Source organism: Pecten maximus, chromosome 9 (assembly GCF_902652985.1).
Source record: "Pecten maximus chromosome 9, xPecMax1.1, whole genome shotgun sequence".
NCBI lineage: Eukaryota > Metazoa > Mollusca > Bivalvia > Pectinida > Pectinidae > Pecten > Pecten maximus.
The window spans coordinates 21,467,088-21,487,405 of NC_047023.1; the positions used below are offsets into that span (position 1 = coordinate 21,467,088).

The 20,318-nt window shown below is 39.4% G+C and overlaps 1 protein-coding gene across 3 annotated transcripts in view; it reads left to right on the top strand.

Moving 5' to 3' along the window:
- The window catches only part of LOC117333834 (myocyte-specific enhancer factor 2C-like), a 121,143-nt gene that overhangs the window by 58,022 nt on the left and 42,803 nt on the right, over positions 1-20,318 (top strand). The window contains exon 1 of one of the 3 annotated variants that reach the window (XM_033893249.1): positions 18,674-19,174. The exons of the other annotated variants lie outside the window; for them this stretch is intronic. Within the exon in view, the coding sequence (XP_033749140.1) occupies positions 19,173-19,174 (2 nt within the window). The 5' untranslated portion in view covers positions 18,674-19,172. Of the gene's footprint in view, positions 1-18,673; positions 19,175-20,318 lie in introns of those variants that run through there. 3 annotated transcript variants of the gene reach the window in all.

The window sequence follows — 20,318 nt, forward strand, 5'->3', positions numbered from 1 at the left end:
ACCTCTCAAGTAGTTTGCTAGCTAACACCCTGCTCAGCTGATTTCTTCTTTGTGAAAACCCTTCACAAAACCTAACAACACACACCATACAGGGACTTAACCGCCTGTAAAATTATCCCCCCAGTAAACATTATGGCTGTTTAAATATGTTTTCAGCCAGTATTTGTCACATTAAGTCATAAAACACCTCCTAAATTTGACTCGAGATTTCAGTTAAAAATCGTTGAACACTCAGGTGTTAAACATGTAGTACCTACTTATCATGTTTTGTTACCTGGAGATAAACGAGACAGCATGTGGCTCAAGTCACACACACATATATGTAGATGACCCCACATGGTCAGTCCGAACATGTAGCATTGTTATATCAATGTCCTTACATGCTCATGTTACTTCAAGGTCAAACCTGTAGCCACGAATACTTTGTGACCTCACAAGGTCAATCATTACCTGTAGCCATACAGGTTGGGTGACCCCTATAAGGTTTGAGCCATGGTTACTTTGTTACCTCACAAGGTAATTGGTGACCTAATAAGGCCAGTATCAATCTGTATCCGTACAGATATGGAGACCTTAATTGTGACCTCACAAGGTCAACCAGAATCTGTAACACATACAGATCATGCAAGACCTTACACATCACTGTATTGGATAGTTGGTGACCTTGCAAGGTCAACCTAAAGCTGTAACCATACAGATTTGGTAACCCCCACAAGGCCTTTATTATACATTGCTGTTTGGGATAGTTAGTGACTTTGCAAATTTAAACTTTGCTGGATTGGCGAGCTAGATTTTGTTGGGAGTTGCCAGGGAATTGGAGGCCTGTGATGTTTAAGGGAATGGTTCTTTGTAATTGTTAAACACAGGACATTTTCATGAACTGTTTAGAAATATAAAGAAATAAATGTATAGAATAATCAACTAATTATTATGTAAAATGAAACAGTCTTGCTGAATGTAATTCAAGTACATGATCAGGTAAAGTAAATTGGTCAGATGATCATGTACCATATATTACATCTTAATTGGCCAGGTGATCAGGTACCATACATGTTAATTGGCCAGGTGATAGGTACCATACATGTTAATTGGCCAGGTGATCAGGTACCATACATGTTAATGGGTCAGGTGATCAGGTACCATACATCTTAATGGGTCAGGTGATCAGGTACCATACATGTTAATGGGTCAGGTGATCAGGTACCATGCATCGTAATGGGTCAGGTGATCAGGTACCATACATCTTAATGGGTCAGGTGATCAGGTACCATACATCTTAATGGGTCAGGTGATCAGGTACCATACATGTTAATTGGCCAGGTGATAGGTACCATACATCTTAATGGGTCAGGTGATCAGGTACCATACATGTAAATTGGTCAGGTGATAGGCACCATACATCAGGTCAAGTGATAAGACTTGTGTGACATTAATGTAGAGTTTGTTGGATGGTGTGACTATGTTGAGGAAGTTTGAACACAACCAGGATGTAATTGTAGTGATTCTAGAGGACCGATTATACTTAATTGAATATTTATGTAAATCATTTTCCATAAGGGTGAATTATGTGGTACATGCTGAACAAACAAGTACACTTAACATATTTAAAGGTGTTTATTCATTCAAAAAATCTTCATTCATCTTACAGCAATATTTTTTCATTTGAATATCTGACTGAAGTGTCTTAATTGTAAGAGAAAGCCTGTAGGCTGCGTAGGAAGTTACCTCAGCTTACAGTACGACAGGATGCCTTACCTCACACAAGATATACATACCTCCAACACTTCAAACAAGGAGATTTTTGTTCATTAACAGTAATTGAGAATGATAAATACTAATTTGGCTAAATTTATCTAATATACTTTTAGTTATAGGCCAGGAGAAACAATTTAAGAAGGTTCAAATAATGTAAGTTTGCCAAAATTTTAGTTCAGTACAATCTTAGAAAGATTAGTTAAAATGAAAGGCTTGCCTCGGAGATGTAGATAAAAGTCACTGTAGGGGACATGAACTGACTGGAGAATGATGGATCTGTGGTTACTGAATGAGTATAGGTGAACATTTTATAAGAGGAAGGAGCTGGTGAGGAAGGGGATTTGATGGGTAGGGTCTTAAAGAGGGAAGGCAGATTCATGGGTAGGGGATGGGAGGGGTCTGGTGAGGGAGGGGATAATTTATGGGAGGGGAGTTGATAGGTAGAGTCAAGTGAGGAAGGGGAGTTGATGGGTAGGGTCTAGTGGGGGAGGGGAGTTGATGGGTAGGGTCTAGTGAGGGTGGGGAGTTGATGGGTAGGGGTGGGGAGACGATGGGTAGGGTCTGATGAAGGTGAGGAGTTGATGGGTAGGGTATGGTGAGGGAGGGGAGTTGATGGGTAGGGTCTAGTGAGGGAGAGGAGTTGATGGGTAGGGTCTAGTGAGGGTGGGGAGTTGATGGGTAGGGTCTAGTGAGGGAGGGGAGTTGATGGGTAGGGTCTAGTGAGGGAGGGGAGTTGATGGGTAGGGTATGGTGAGGGAGGGGAGTTGATGGGTAGGGTCTGGTGAGGGAGGGGAGTTGATGGGTAGGGTATGGTGAGGGAGGGGAGTTGATAAGTAGGGGTGGGGAGACGATGGGTAGGGTCTGGTGAGGGAGGGGAGTTGATGGGTAGGGTCTGGTGAGGGAGGGGAGTTGATGGGTAGGGTCTAGTGAGGGAGGGGAGTTGATAAGTAGGGGTGGGGAGACGATGGGTAAGGTCTGATGAAGGTGAGGAGTTGATGGGTAGGGTATGGTGAGGGAGGAGAGTTGATGGGTAGGGTCTAGTGAGGGAGGGGAGTTGATGGGTAGGGTCTAGTGAGGGAGGGGAGTTGATGGGTAGAGTCTAGTGAGGGAGGGGAGTCGATGGGTAGGTTGAAGTGAGGGAGGGGAGTTGATGGGTAGGGTATGGTGAGGGAGGGGAGTTGATGGGTAGGGTCTGGTGAGGGAGGGGAGTTGATGGGTAGGGTATGGTGAGGGAGGGGAGTTGATGGGTAGGGTCTGGTGAGGGAGGGGAGTTGATGAGTAGGGTCTAGTGAGGGAGGGGAGTTGATGGGTAGGGTCTAGTGACGGAGGGGAGATGATGGGTAGGGGATGGTGAGGGAGGGGAGTTGATGGGTAGGGTATGGTGAGGGAGGGGAGTTGATGGGTAGGGGATGGTGAGGGAGGGGAGTTGATGGGTAGGGGATGGTGAGGGAGGGGGTGATGGGTAGGGTCTGGTGAGGGAGGGGAGTTGATGGGTAGGGGTGGGGAGACGATGGGTAGGGTCTTATGAAGGTGAGGAGTTGATGGGTAGGGTATGGTAAGGGAGGGGAGATGATGGGTAGGGGATGGTGAGGGAGGGAGTTGATGGGTAGGGTATGGTGAGGGAGGGGAGTTGATGGGTAGATTGAAGTGAGGGAGGGGAGTTGATGGGTAGGGTCTGGTGAGGGAGGGGAGTTGATGGGTAGGGTATGGTGAGGGAGGGGAGTTGATGGGTAGGGTCTAGTGACGGAGGGGAGTTGATGGGTAGGGTATGGTGAGGGAGGGGAGATATGTGAATATAGGCTGGTGAGGGGGAAATGGGCTGTGAGGTCTAGTATTTGTATAAACGCCACCTTTCAATTTTACTAGAGGTGAATGGTGATTATAGTTATTATGTGATAATACCTGTGGTAAACCGTAATGATTTATCCAATGTAGAAGAAAATTGTCTTAACATGAAAATATACAACTGGGGTTTGTGTTACACCTGTCCTGAATATATTTTGACTTAAGAGATGTAGGTCAATGTTTTTCGATGATGTGACAAGCTGGCGCCCACCTCTCTGTGTCCACCTGATTAACCTGTGTTCTCCCTCACGCTCGATTACCTCATCTCTGTTAAATCCTCCAGATTTACCTACAATGCTCACCACTTTGGTATTAGTAGTCGACCTGTATATACCTAGGAGCCATTAACTTATTGATTTTACTTACCGTTACTTACACACTCATTCGCTAATTATACTGCATGGAGGCAATCAGGTTTTTAAAACCAGGCTATCAAGTTTTTAAACCAAACCTCTCATTTGGTATAGCTACTTCCTATCTAAAGGTGGAAAGAAGCTGAAAATACTGGGAGAGGTCAAGTAAAATATAATGGTTTTAGGCTGGTAGAGGGTATATCTTTTATCGTGGCCGAGGTCTTGATTAGAGCATGCTAGTAGAATACATAGGTATTTAAGGCTGCGGAATTGAGACGAAGGTCTAGGAGTTTAGAAAACCAATATTTACATATAGTGTAGATGGCCTTTTACTGTACATCGATAATACATGGAATTAGAAGTTTACAAACTTAATGTCTGAAGTGAAGCAGAAGTTGCAGCATTTTGAGTAATTACATGTATTATGAGAGGGTTTTTTGCAAAGAATAAATCCTGGCTAAGGTTTAAATTCTTTTCTTGACTAAGTCCAGAAGTAAAGGAGAAACATTTTACCTGACTAAGTCCAGAAGTAAGGAAAAAAACATTTTTACTGACTAAGTCCAGAATTAAAAAGAAACTTTTACCTGACTAATTCCAGAAGTAAGGAAAAACATTTTACCTGACTTAGTCCAGAAGTAAAGGAGAAAATTTTTACCTGGCCAAGTCCAGAAGTAAAGAGAAAATCTTTACCTGACTAAGAATACAGTTATATTGCCCTATATTGTTATGAGAAGGATCCAGGCAGGGTGAAATATTGTAAGTCGACATAAGCTAACAGATCAGAGGAATCAGAATGTAGGCTTATAGTGGAATCTGCTCCTCCAATACATGTTACTGAGTAGTCTGGGGATGTGTGTTGTAAATATCCAGAGAAATCTATCAAAAACTTCACTGCATGGATCTTTTTTAAGCTTTTTTTTTGTAAGTGGAATCAGTATATACTTGGGCATGGTATAAAAAACAGTAATTAGATTTGAGAGGAGACAAGTAAAAGAAAGAGTGGTTTTGAACTTTGAAAATTTGAGGTAGATAAATATGTAATATTGAGATTGGTGGATAAGAAGACAGAGAAGTGAGGCCTGTGTCAGGGTTAGATGTGATCAGCTCTGTAGTGCAGGGTGGCTGCCATGTTGTGGGGTTAGAGAGGAGAGATAAGCAGACCGTCCTCCTGTAATCCTACTCATCAGTTAGCCATCTAACAGTGTTGTACATCCCTAATGGGGCCCCCACAGGTCCAGGTCATCAATTATGGGGTCCAAAGGGGGCACCATGTCACATCCAGTAATGGTGTTTCCATGTCAGGTTTGTCGGTGAATTCGTTTACTTTGGAACTTTTTCAGGTGTGTCTTTTTGTGAGATAGCCATGGTTTGCCCTAGGTATGTTAGTATGTTCTAGATTCTAGGTTTATACATCCCTATATTAGAGATTCCAGGTACATCAATCCCTGTATAAGAGATTCCAGGTACATCAATCCCTGTATTAGAGATTCCAGGTACATCAATCCCTATATTAGAGATTCCAGGTACATCAATCCCTATATTAGAGATTCCAGGTACATCAATCCCTATATAGAGATTCCAGGTACATCAATCCCTATATAGAGATTCCAGGTACATCAATCCCTATATAGAGATTCCAGGTACATCAATCCCTATATTAGAGATTCCAGGTACATCAATCCCTATATAGAGATTCCAGGTACATCAATCCCTATATTAGAGATTCCAGGTACATCAATCCCTATATAGAGATTCCAGGTACATCAATCCCTGTATAAGAGATTCCAGGTACATCAATCCCTATATTAGAGATTCCAGGTACATCAATCCCTATATAGAGATTCCAGGTACGTCAATCCCTATATAGAGATTCCAGGTACGTCAATCCCTATATAGAGATTCCAGGTACATCAATCCCTGTATTAGAGATTACAGGTACATCAATCCCTATATAGAGATTCCAGGTACATCAATCCCTATATAGAGATTCCAGGTACATCAATCCCTATATAGAGATTCCAGGTAAATCAATCCCTATATTAGAGATTCCAGGTACATCAATCCCTATATTAGAGATTCCAGGTACATCAATCCCTATATTAGAGATTCCAGGTACATCAATCCCTATATTAGAGATTCCAGGTACATCAATCCCTATATTAGAGATTCCAGGTACATCAATCCCTATATAGAGATTCCAGGTACATCAATCCCTATATAGAGATTCCAGGTACATCAATCCCTATATTAGAGATTCCAGGTACATCAATCCCTATATTAGAGATTCCAGGTACATCAATCCCTATATAGAGATTCCAGGTACATCAATCCCTATATAGAGATTCCAGGTACATCAATCCCTATATTAGAGATTCCAGGTACATCAATCCTTATATTAGAGATTCCAGGTAAATCAATCCCTATATTAGAGATTCCAGGTACATCAATCCCTATATAGAGATTCCAGGTAAATCAATCCCTTTATTAGAGATTCCAGGTACATCAATCCCTATATTAGAGATTCCAGGTACATCAATCCCTATATAGAGATTCCAGGTAAATCAATCCCTATATTAGAGATTCCAGGTAAATCAATCCCTATATTAGAGATTCCAGGTACATCAATCCCTATATTAGAGATTCCAGGTACGTCAATCCCTATATTAGAGATTCCAGGTACATCAATCCCTATATAAGAGATACTAGGTATATGTCCCTGTATAAGAGATACTTGTTATATGTCCCTGTATAAGAGATACTAGGTATATGTCCCTGTATAAGAGATTCTAGGTATATGTCCCTGTATAAGAGATACTAGGTATATGTCCCTGTATAAGAGATTCTAGGTAGATGTCCTTGTATAAGAGATACTAGGTATATGTTCCTGTATAAGAGATACTAGGTATATGTCCCTGTATAAGAGATACTAGGTAAATGACCCTGTATAAGAGATTCTAGGTATATGTCCCTGTATAAGAGATACTAGGTATATGTCCCTGTATAAGAGATTCTAGGTATATGTCCTTGTATAAGAGATACTAGGTATATGTTCCTGTATAAGAGATACTAGGTATATGTCCCTGTATAAGAGATACTAGGTAAATGACCCTGTATAAGAGATACTAGGTATATGTCCCTGTATAAGAGATACTAGGTATATGTCCCTGTATAAGAGATACTAGGTATATGTTCCTGTATAAGAGATACTAGGTATATGTCCCTGTATAAGAGATACTAGGTAAATGACCCTGTATAAGGGATAGTAGGTATATGTCCCTGTATAAGAGATACTAGGTATATGTCCCTGTATAAGAGATACTAGGTATATGTCCCTGTATAAGAGATACTAGGTATATGTCCCTGTATAAGATATCCTAGTTATATGTCCCTGTATAAGAATGAATTATTCAAGTTCCCAGCAAGGGTGACAGACAATAATTAAAAGAGTCAATAGAAAAAATAAAAATAAATGAAAAACTACACAACATAAAAAAGTATTAAAAAAACAAAAAAAATATACACATAAAACAATAGAATTTTTTTTTTTTTTTAAAAGCCCTCTGTGGATCAAACTTATAATGTATGTATCTCTCACAGATGATCCAGCAATTGAAATTTCAGGTACTATTTGTAGAGAATCACAGACAAGTTGTGGTGACATTAGCAGTGACAGACATATTACAGGAACAGTTGTTCTAGGATGTGAGTTTGTTGTTGGTTGTCAGAAGTATTATATACTGACTAATGAGTCACCACCGGTCTGCCTGCCTTCTGAAGTGAAAACAAGAAAAATGTAGGAGGTTAGCCAACTTTATAATAAAAAACTAATTTGTGAAAAATTTGATGTTACTTTAAATTTCCAGTTTAACACTGTCATGTCTGTCTCAGTAGTGTAGCCATACTGAGATGAAATTGCCAAACTGGCATGCCCTGTGTTGTGGCATCACTGACATGCTGTGGTGTGGCATCACTGACATGCTGTGGTGTGGCATCACTGACATGCTGTGGTGTGGCATCACTGACATGCTGTGGTGTGGCATCACTGACATACTCTATGTTGTGGCATCACTGACATGCTGTGGTGTGGCATCACTGACATACTCTATGTTGTGGCATCACTGACATGCTGTGGTGTGGCATCACTGACATGCTCTGTGGTGTGGCATCACTGACATGCTTTGTGGTGTGGCATCACTGACACGATGTATGGTGTGGCATCATAGACATGCTGTATGGTGTGGTAGCATTGACATGCTCTGTGGTGTGGCATCATAGACATGCTATATGATGTGGTATCACTGACATGCTGTATGTTGTGGCATCATAGACATGCTGTATGTTGTGGCATCATTGACATGCTGTGGTGTGGCATCATAGACATGCTGTGGTGTGGCATCATTGACATGCTGTATGATGTGGTAGCATTGACATGCTGTATGGTGTGGTAGCATTGACATGCTGTATGGTGTGGCATCATTGACATGCTGTGGTGTGGCATCATTGACATGCTGTATGATGTGGCATCACTGACATGCTCTATGTTATGGCATCACTGACATGCTCTATGGTGTGGTAGCATTGACATGCTCTATGGTGTGGCATGAATAACATGATCTGTGGTGTGGCAACATTGACATGCTGTATGGTGTGGTAGCATTGACATGCTGTATGGTGTGGCATCACATACATGCTGTATGGTGTGGCAACAACGACATGCTCTATGGTGTGGTAGCATTGACATGCTCTATGGTGTGGCATCACAGACATGCTTTGTGATGTGGCATCACTGACACGCTGTATGGTGTGGCATCAACAACATGCTCTGTGGTGTGGCATCACTGACACGCTGTATGGTGTGGCATCAATGACATGCTCTATGGTGTGGAATCACTGACATGCTCTATGGTATGGCATCAATGACATGCTGTATGGTGTGGCATCAATGACATGCTCTATGGTGTGGCATCAATGACATGCTGTATGGTGTGGCATCAATGATATGCTCTATGGTGTGGAATCACTGACATGCTCTATGGTGTGGCATCAATGACATGCTGTATGGTGTGGCATCAATGACATGCTCTATGGTATGGCATCAATGACATGCTCTATGGTGTGGCATCAATGATATGTTTTGTGTTCTGGTATCACCAACGTGCCTTGTAAACAAGCAGTTAATTGGGATTTGTTTAATGGAAGTTGAAATAAATCTTCACTTGATATGGATTCTAAATGAGGTTTCTATAGTCATAGTTCTGTAGTTTTCATTTCAAGCTTTCTCATTGGTTTTCTCTTTATAATTACATTTGTTGATCAATTTTCATTTCATTTGTGTTTGTCAGTATTGAATTTATTCTGTGTATGCATTTGCAAATTATCAAGTACTGTACTGCTGCAGGCAACAACCACTGGTTTTGAGTGATGTTAAAACAGTCTGTGGTCGACATGACTGACTACTAATATCGACATGACTGACTACTAATATCGGTGATTACACAGTGTAAATGATGCTGGTCACAGCTAATATAGGTTTGTCATGGTATGTGTGTTAACATGCTTACCTCCTCTGTGACTGAAGTTACCTCTATTTACACTGACACTGTCAAAGTATGTACCTATTTTGTCAATTTAACCCTGTTTAATGACTATGATCTGTACTTACATTGACACTCAAAGGTTTTGCAATGTCAACATAATAGCATAAATGTCTGCAATGTCGCTATGACAATGTCAATGTTACTATGACAATGTCAATGTTACTATGACAATATTGATGTTACTTTGATAATGTCAATGTTACTATGACAATATCATTGTTACTATAACAATATCATTGTTACTATAACAATATCAGTGTTACTATGACAATGTCAATGTTACTATAACAATATCAGTGTTACTATAACAATATCAGTGTTACTATGACAATGTCAATGTACTATGACAATGTCAATGTTACTATGACAATGTCAATGTTACTATGACAATGTCAATGTTACTATAACAATATCATTGTTACTATAACAATATCAGTGTTACTATGACAATGTCAATGTACTATGACAATGTCAATGTTACTATAACAATATCAGTGTTACTATGACAATGTCAATGTACTATGACAATATCAGTGTTACTATGACAATGTCAATGTTACTATGACAATGTCAATGTTACTATGACAATGAGGACATTACTACACACATGTCAATGTTACCCTGATAATGTCATTGTTTCTATGACATTACTCTTGCAGTGGTACCCAGTTTCTGTAAATGTTACTTTGACAATAAACCTGGACAGAAAGACATCGAGATGATAGGACAGGAGTGTTATTGATTATAGTAGTCCACCAGACTCCTGTCAGCCACAGTTTTACTTCCTACGTGACTCTCTACCCTAATTACGCCTTGCCACCTCTGCCCAGTCACAATTATTTCAGAGCCATCATATTGAATAGGTAGCACACGTAGTCTCCATTGCACTCGTGCAGTGTCCAATTATGGTTGGTATAGCGTGGTGTGTGGGTGTTACTGCCATCCTATTAGGGCCTAACCACAGATACTAAGCTGTCACCAATTTAGGTAACGGATAATGTGACAGGACTGTTTGCAAACATACCACTGGCTAGCACTGAAGTGTAAATTAATGGCAATATCATATTCATGTGCAAATTGATCCGCCATCAAAATATTGAAATTTGTGGAAATCATGACTTCGTACTCAATTTTCAGGGAATTCACAGGATAGGCACCTCATTATTTTCTCATAAAGTGTAAACTGTGTGTTAATTGTTTATTCCAAATGTAAAACAAGAAGTGAGGACAGCAAAGACATGTTCAGTATTACACTTGACAGAGATTAGATAAGATAGGAAGAAAAGAAAAAATACCTGACTCAGGTCAAAGTAAAGAGAAACATTTTTACCTGACTTAGGTCAGAAGTAAAGAGAAACATTTTACCTGACATAATTAGGTCAGAAGTAAAGAGAAATATTTTACCTGAATTAATTAGGTCAGAAGTAAAGAGAAATATTTTACCTGACATAATTAGGTCAGAAGTAAAGAGAAATATTTTACCTGAATTAATTAGGTCAGAAGTAAAGAGAAATATTTTACCTGACTTAGGTCAGTTAGTAGACTGGCCCCCTGTCTCTAGAATATTAAGATTATAAATAAAATTGACCTGTATGATTTTGGTCTCTAGGATATATCTGATTCAAACTAGGGGGAGATAATCTAGTATTAAAATTAAGTGGAGCAATTCCAACAAAAAAGAGAAACATTTTACCCGGCTAAGTCCAAAAGTAAGGAAAAACATTATACCTGACTAAGAACGCAGTTACATCGCAAAGACATATGTTCAGTAATGCTTGACAACATAAAGAATAAATAATGTTTTCTCAGTTATAGAAATGTTTTTTTTCTTTGAGAAGACTAATTTATTTGTGCAGTAAATTATGAGTTTAAATGCAGCAAATCATTTTGATCTAGATAAAATTGTTATCATAATGAGCCTGGCTTTGCCACGATGAGCTAGAAGGTATTCTTTACACCTGTGACAGTAGGTAATATCAGGTTCGAGGTACCACCCACAAACACAGGTGGGTGAGGTGGCCACCCCTGTCTGTCAGGCTATCAGTAATACTGTGGGCAGAGGGGATCTATCCTTACTGATGAATCATATGTCCATGTGTTATACAGCATCAGACATCTGTTGATGATACAGGATACTCCTCCAACTCATGTCTTAGTACCTGTGGACCTGTAGCCCACACTAAACACAGTACTGGTCAGCTTTATGTGGAAGAATAACTTACCTGATGACCAACAATTAGTTTGTTTTATAATGATGATGATAAAATAGTACCTGAGATATGTTAATGGCTGTCAGAACAGCTTCAGCATCCAATGGTCATAATCTACCACCTGGCAACAAAATATGAATCAGATCCAGATGTTTTGTGGTGACCTTGACATGGCAAGGTCACACTACTGTGGGTGGGGAGTACTGAAGGGAAAAAAAGAAAAGCATCATCTTACATAATCTCTGGTCTGTCCTTGAATCAACAAAAATCTTCCACAACTGAAGAAATAGGATAAGACCGACCAATCATCAGGTGTCTGTGTGCTGCTGGTGTTGTATGGTTTATGTTGTGGAAATGTTCAACCAAACACTGACATTGTTTTATGAGCATTAAAAATGGAAAGATGTATTTTACTGACATTTAGCCTGCCATGGTTCCACCTCTCCTAAAGCCCCTCTTCCACGCTCGCCCCTTTCCCCCCTCCCCCCACGCTCGTCCCTCCACACTCACCCCTCAACGCTCGCCCCACTACACCTGCCCCTCTATGCTCACCCCTCCACACTTGCTCCTCCACACTCACCCCTCCACGCTCATCGCTCCATACTTGCCCTACTATGCTCCCCCTTCTTGCCCTGAATATTAAAGTAAATATAGGAGGTGATCGGTGGTATATTTTCAAAGCCATTTAAAATCCTACCTATGCAGCGATCTGTACACAGACATAGTTTCTGACCTGTCAACATGATGTGTATAGTTGGAAACTTTCCCTGGTGATCACCTTCTTGAGTGTATTAAAGCTCAGCCTGAGGACACTTGATGGGAAATCCCATCAACCCACACAGGATACACGGCACATCATGTATAATATGTTTATCATTAGTAATAACTATCTCCTAATTAAGTCATGGTAATATTGCCACGACTGTCACTGAGCCACACTTCCCCTTTTAGGTGCTACACGTACATGCTGCCACATATTCCTTATTTATGCCACCTGTCATCCTTTTGATGCCACACAGGACTGCCACATGTGTCTTCTTTATAATGTCCCTTTTTTCAATGCCACATGTACAACCGTATCACCTGCAACAAATGAAAAAAATAGAGAGGTATGACTTTGCAATGAAAACAAAGTGGAAGGATTCTTAAATGTGTTACTGCGGAATGTTTGCTAATGAAATACTTTTAAGTTTTTAAACCGCTCACATAATTTACATTTAATAATATTTTAGAATAAAAAAGAGAGAATACCTTTCATCAGATAATTTCAAATTTCAAATTTTTTAATAATTTTAACTAAATATTTTTAATATATTGGCTTGTACATTTTAAGCTTTGATCTTTAAATCTTGTGTCATAATACAAATATTATGAATATGTGAATATTTTTACAGAAGAGACCACGATTATGTTAATATTTTGTTGTAAACAAAATGCCTTTTGTACTTACTGTATGACAAAGCAATCTTGTAAGTTTACAACACAATTGCCCACCTTTGAGATACCAGGTAAATGAATTATATTAATTAACTTGAGTCTAGTGAGAGAACCAGCAGAGGTAAATATTGAGATGTGGATGTCAAACTTGACATCATCTTTTGAGGTTGATCAGGTAAATTTTTATCTAAATGTCAAAATTCGGGAAGGTCTATTTTTAGAAAAATGCAATAATTACAGTATCATATTCGTGTTAAGGAAGCTAGTGTTGGTAGATATTGAGAGAGGCAGATATCAAACCTGATAACATCTTAGTGAATTTTTAAAGTAATTTTGTTATGTGGTAAAGTTATGGTACCATTGTCAATAATTTTTTGAGGTAATCGATAACTTGAGAAATACACCGGTGAACTTTTTAATAAGTGAGAATGATATATCAAGTTTAGGAATATGTTAGTGAACTTTCTAGGATGTAGTGGTGGTGATATTATAGCTTCAGATTACGATCTATAGTGAACTTTGAATGAAGAAATATATTAGTTAAACTCGAGTGAACTTTGGGGAAGGGATTAAGTGATTATGATTGCATTTGAGTGTTGATATCTTGGAGAGATGTTATTTTGTGATCACTGGTGACAAGACCTTGCTTGGAGGAGCAGTTTCCTGTGATGTAGATATAAGTTGGAGGACGGACTTCCTGTTTGGGTTTACTCAGGCCATGATAATACTACCCTTATCAGACTGAATGATTCCCTGTTGTAACCCCAATAATACAATGTAGAGATGTCCTATGGTAGTTAAACCTCGAGATTCTCAAATATATAACCTATCTATTCCTAAGATAACATATCTAAATTTGGACATCACGGTTTTGCTGAAATCATTTTTAGAATCCACTTAAGTCATATTTAGAAACAAACATTCCATTTCTGCACATGTACACATACTCCAAGGAAATGCTTTGTTTTTTCCATAGATTACAGGTATACACTGCACATTGCGATTATCACACAGCACCTAAACTCTATCACTGCGATAGCCACCCAAGCAACCATATTGCAGCTCAGTTCCACATTATTGAGATTTTTTTTTTTAGTTTCCCAAATAATGTGATAGTATGTAAAACGATATAGATCTCCGACCACCATGTGAATTGTGAGGGCGAATGCTGATTGGTATTTCGAGTTTGAACTTCTGACACCACAGTAGTTTTTGTGCTGTATCCTGTCTGACTGTTGTTATACAATAGTATTGTTTTACTTTCCTGCATGATGAGACCTCTATGTAAACAACATACAGGGCAGGGTGACCTTACGATGACCTTGTAGTATATCACAATCATAATAATGTCCATATCATACTTATATACACTCGTTGTCATATTGATAATACTGATGTGTAGATGTAATATGTTTCTGAATTTTAAACTCCATTACTCCGTAATTAGAGTAACTATACAAGTGAATCAGTTTCTGAAAGACTGGAATATAATAGAGTAACAGATCTGTTACTGGAATATTAAAGAGTAACAAATCTACTACTGGAAAGAATATAATAGAGTAACAAATATGTTACTGGAATATTATAGAGTATCAAATCTACTAGAGAGAATATTATAGAGTTACAAAATCTGTTACTGTATAATGTAGATTTTTAAGTGTATAGTCTAGGATGGTCCTACATTGGACATGTTAATGTATACGTGTGTGGAGGGTCGTATATTGGATGGTTAAGCTTTTCCAATGCCATAACTAAGTAGGACGGAAATTAAATTTAGCATGATAATCTATGTCCTGGTTGATTAATCTCAAAATGGTGATGTGGTTCTGTATGGAGGGCGGTACAAGTTACCAGTACTATACAGTATAAGGCGGGTATATGACGGGACAACTCGCACTGTCTACTGGGATTTGTACAGTATAAGGGGTGTGTATGAGGGAATATGATGAATTGTCTTGTTATCTTGCTCTTTGTTTTTAAGACATTGTTTCATTTTTCCTAAGATAGTGATCAGTGATCTTCCCCAAATGCTGTAGATTGATACAATATATAGGTAGTATCAGTTACACTGCTACAACTACTACACCACCATCCATAAAGTTAGGCACTTTATAGAAAAAGTTATAGCTGCGTAGGCAGGGATTAATTCATGCAGACATCAGTGAGCTGTGTAGGCAGGGATTCAGACATCAGTGAGCTGTGTAGGCAGGGATTCAGACATCAGTGAGCTATATAGGCAGGGATTCAGACATCAGTGAGCTATGTAGGCAGGGATTCAGACATCAGTGAGCTGTGTAGGCAGGGATTCAGACATCAGTGAGCTATATAGGCAGGGATTCAGACATCAGTGAGCTATGTAGATTCAGACATCAGTGAGCTATGTAGGCAGTGATTCAGACATCAGTGAGCTATGTAGATTCAGACATCAGTGAGCTATGTAGATTCAGACATCAGTGAGCTGTGTAGGCAGTGATTCAGACATCAGTGAGCTATGAAGGCAGGGATTCAGACATCAGTGAGCTATGTAGGTAGTGATTCAGACATCAGTGAGCTATGTAGATTCAGACATCAGTGAGCTATGTAGATTCAGACATCAGTGAGCTATATAGGCAGGGATTCAGACATCAGTGAGCTATGTAGGCAGTGATTCAGACATCAGTGAGCTATGTAGGCAGTGATTCAGACATCAGTGAGCTATGTAGATTCAGACATCAGTGAGCTATATAGGCAGGGATTCAGACATCAGTGAGCTATGTAGATTCAGACATCAGTGAGCTATGTAGGCAGGGATTCAGACATCAGTGAGCTATGTAGATTCAGACATCAGTGAGCTATGTAGGCAGTGATTCAGACATCAGTGAGCTGTGTAGGCAGTGATTCAGACATCAGTGAGCTATGTAGGCAGTGATTCAGACATCAGTGAGCTATGTAGGCAGGGATTCAGACATCAGTGAGCTATATAGGCAGGGATTCAGACATCAGTAAGCTATGTAGGCAGGGATTCAGACATCAGTGAGCTATATAGGCAGTTATTCAGACATCAGTGAGCTATGTAGGCAGGGATTCAGACATCAGTGAGCTATATAGGCAGGGATTCAGACATCAGTAAGCTATGTAGGCAGGGATTCAGACATCAGTGAGCTATATAGGCAGGGATTCAGACATCAGTGAGCTATGTAGGCCGGGATTCAGACATCAGTGAGCTATGAAGGCAGGGATTCAGACATCATGCAGTGAGCTATGTAGGCAGTGATTCAGACATCAGTGAGCTGTGTAGGCAGTGATTCAGACATCAGTGAGCTATGTAGATTCAGACATCAGTGAGCTATGTAGATTCAGACATCAGTGAGCTGTGTAGGCAGTGATTCAGACATCAGTGAGCTATGTAGATTCAGACATCAGTGAGCTATGTAGATTCAGACATCAGTGAGCTATGTAGATTCAGACATCAGTGAGCTATATAGGCAGTGATTCAGACATCAGTGAGCTATGTAGGCAGTGATTCAGACATCAGTGAGCTCTATAGGCAGGGATTCAGACATCAGTGAGCTATATAGGCAGGGATTCAGACATCAGTGAGCTATGTAGGCAGGGATTCAGACATCAGTGAGCTATATAGGCAGGGATTCAGACATCAGTGAGCTATGTAGGCAGGGATTCAGACATCAGTGAGCTATGAAGGCAGGGATTCAGACATCATGCAGTGAGCTATGTAGGCAGTGATTCAGACATCAGTGAGCTATGTAGGCAGGGTTTCAGACATCAGTGAGCTGTGTAGGCAGTGATTCAGACATCAGTGAGCTATGTAGATTCAGACATCAGTGAGCTATGTAGATTCAGACATCAGTGAGCTATGTAGATTCAGACATCAGTGAGCTATGTAGATTCAGACATCAGTGAGCTATATAGGCAGTGATTCAGACATCAGTGAGCTATGTAGGTAGTGATTCAGACATCAGTGAGCTCTATAGGCAGGGATTCAGACATCAGTGAGCTATGTAGGCAGGGATTCAGACATCAGTGAGCTATGTAGGCAGGGATTCAGACATCAGTGAGCTATGTAGGCAGGGTTTCAGACATCAGTGAGCTATGTAGGCAGGGATTCAGACATCAGTGAGCTATATAGGCAGGGATTTTAGACATCAGTGAGCTTCATGTACATTGTGTGTGTAGGCAGGAATTCAGACTCATATTTCATTCCCTTTAAAATTGCAACATCTCCATATATTTCTGATGTATCTTACCAACATTTGAGCTAATTATTGACTCTAGTGAGTAATATGAAATAGTTTGTATTGTAAGAACAGCAAACCTTCATCAGTAGTGTAAACATGGCTGTGTGTCATGTGGATTAACTGGAGGGGAATGATTTGGGATGAAAGAGGGCCTTTTTATCAAAATTTCATATTTTCCTGGCTGACTGATTTTTATGTGGTACACAATGTGGCTTTCTTACCTCAGGGTCATGTCACAGATGTTAATGGCTGGTCAACTTAACAGCTTCCAACAGTACACAATCCACTATCATTATAGTCAAAATTTTACAAAATATGACGTATCAATTAGTTAAAGTGTGATTTGTACTTGTGAATCATTTGGCCGCCATTAATGTCTGTTGATCTGGAAGTTTTAGTGAGAATGTTAAGCTGTAGAGGTATGTAGAATATAGGTATAGAAATTGGGATATTGATTGGAACAGATATACTTGTTTTGCTATCAGGTCATCAATGTCTGCTAGTAATATACCACTTTTCTAATGACTACAATGCCTACTGCCAGATAAAAATGTTCTCCCTGTATACAACCCTGGAATGCTATATGTTGCAAATAAATCTTCCTATACAGGAATGTGTCTGCTGTATTTAAAAAAAAAAAAATGTATTCTACCATTATGGAAGGTTTAAAAGTTCATCATATTAAAAAAAAAACTTTCCATTCGTTTCTGTATAAAATAAATGGAAAATTTATAAGACGGATTGAACCAGATGGCAACACTAGGGATGTTAGTCAGATAGGGAGTATAGGGAGGCCCGAAGTAATTAGTGTTTTTTTCAGGTATGAGTAAGGAGCAGTGTAGGCCTGCAGACAGGTCTGGTGGGGGTCTCCCTAATCATCTACATGTCAATTTGTATCAATTTGTGTCGAAACCCACAGAGAAAGCGGATACATCACCTGAAATTCGGAGGAGCAAAAAAAGAATCAGGGTGAAAATTATTATAATATTCTGGGTGAGCAGGTACATTGTAGGAAAGCACATTTTATTTGCTAAACCTTTACTTTGTCGAAGATGTGTACCAGATTTAACAATGAGGAGAATGTAGATAAGAAACGTGAAAGATTGGGCTGAGCTGATACAAGTATCAGAGCCAACAGGTAAGAGTGGCCAGGTAATATGGGTCAGCCTCACAATCTGGTGTATATACATACATAGGTCTGGTACATAGGTCCCCCAGTCCTTTCCCAGACCAGCATCAGGACACAGTCACCTATCACAGCTGCTGAGCTATATAACAGGACATTTTCTGCTCTAAACAAATCCCGGACAGCATTCTACAATACTTGGATCTAGATACCAGATCACCAACATAGGATATATAGCTGCTATTCTGAAAATGCTGATCCAAGAATATTTTTGATTATTGGAAAACTTTAAAAGCCAGTCTAAAGGACATTTAACAGTGTCACCAATCAGGGATCAATCAAGCATTGGTGGCCCTGTGGGAAAACTTATATCTTTAATTTTCAGTGTGGATTATATTGTGTAAAAAACAATTCAGTCAGTGTGTAGACGTGGAGAAGCTTTGTGTCATCAACACTGTATCATTCCGTACTGGAATCATCAGAGTGGTTATTCAGTCTTTTTTGGATGCACAGCTCCAGATGACTTGAATTTGATATCGAAAACCTTAGAGCTGGTGTCGTAACAAGTTGTTCAGAGATTTATATATATTGTGCCTGCCAACTCTACCAGCTCAATGTAGGTATTTCAACCATCAATACTTGTAATTCCCAATCTCTATTTCTCTACTACATTGTGTTTTGAAATTGGCAGTCATCTAGAAATGTGGTTTGGAAGTATGGCCAGTAGAATCGAGTGGTCAAGTGCACATGGTCAGTAAGATGGCTAGTGGTTAAGTGGTTTGTAGATTGGAGTGGTCAGTATAGCATGAATTGGTTAATATGGAGTGGTCAATATAGGATGTATTAGTTAATATGGAGTGGTCAGTATAGGATGGATTAGTTAATATGGAGTGGTCAGTATAGTATGGATTGGTTAATATGGAGTGGTCAGTATAGGATGTCCATCTGTCTATCGGTTAATGGAATGTAGTAATCAATCATACCTATGTTAACAGTAGTATCCTCTGGTGAATGTACCGTATGATGTAATGGCCGATTATTGGAAGGTATTCAATTATCGTATGATGTAATGGCCGATTAGTGGAAGGTATTTAATTATCGTATGATATAATGGCCGATTAGTGGAAGGTATTCAATTATCATATGATGTAATGGCCGGTTAGTGGATGGTATTCAATTACCGTATGATGTAATGGCTGATGAGTGGAAGGTATTCAATTACTGTATGATGTAATGGCCGATTAGTGGAAGGTATTCAATTACTGTATGATGTAATGGCCGATTAGTGGAAGGTATTCAATTACTGTATGATGTAATGGCCGATTAGTGGATGGTATTCAATTATCGTATGATGTAATGGCCGATTAGTGGATGGTATTCAATTATCGTATGATGTAATGGCCGATTAGTGCAATATAATTGATCAGTTATAATACTGTATGATGTAATGGCCAGTTAGTGGATTGTATTAATCAATTACTGTTAGATATAATAGCTGGTAAGATGCGGACCATGGTCATGCAGTTGAATATGCATACAGCGGTCAATATAGTACTGATGTTGTATACAAATATATAAAGAATATATAGCTAGGTTTTATACAGATGTGAATGAGATACTTTGTGTACCAATGGAAGAATTTCTCTGATTGACATCTGTCAGAACTGTCACTGAAGGCCAGATAAATCAAAGGAGTTCCATGTCCTTCGTTAGATCCTTCATTAAAACATTGGTTAGTACAAGTTAATGGGTAATGGTGA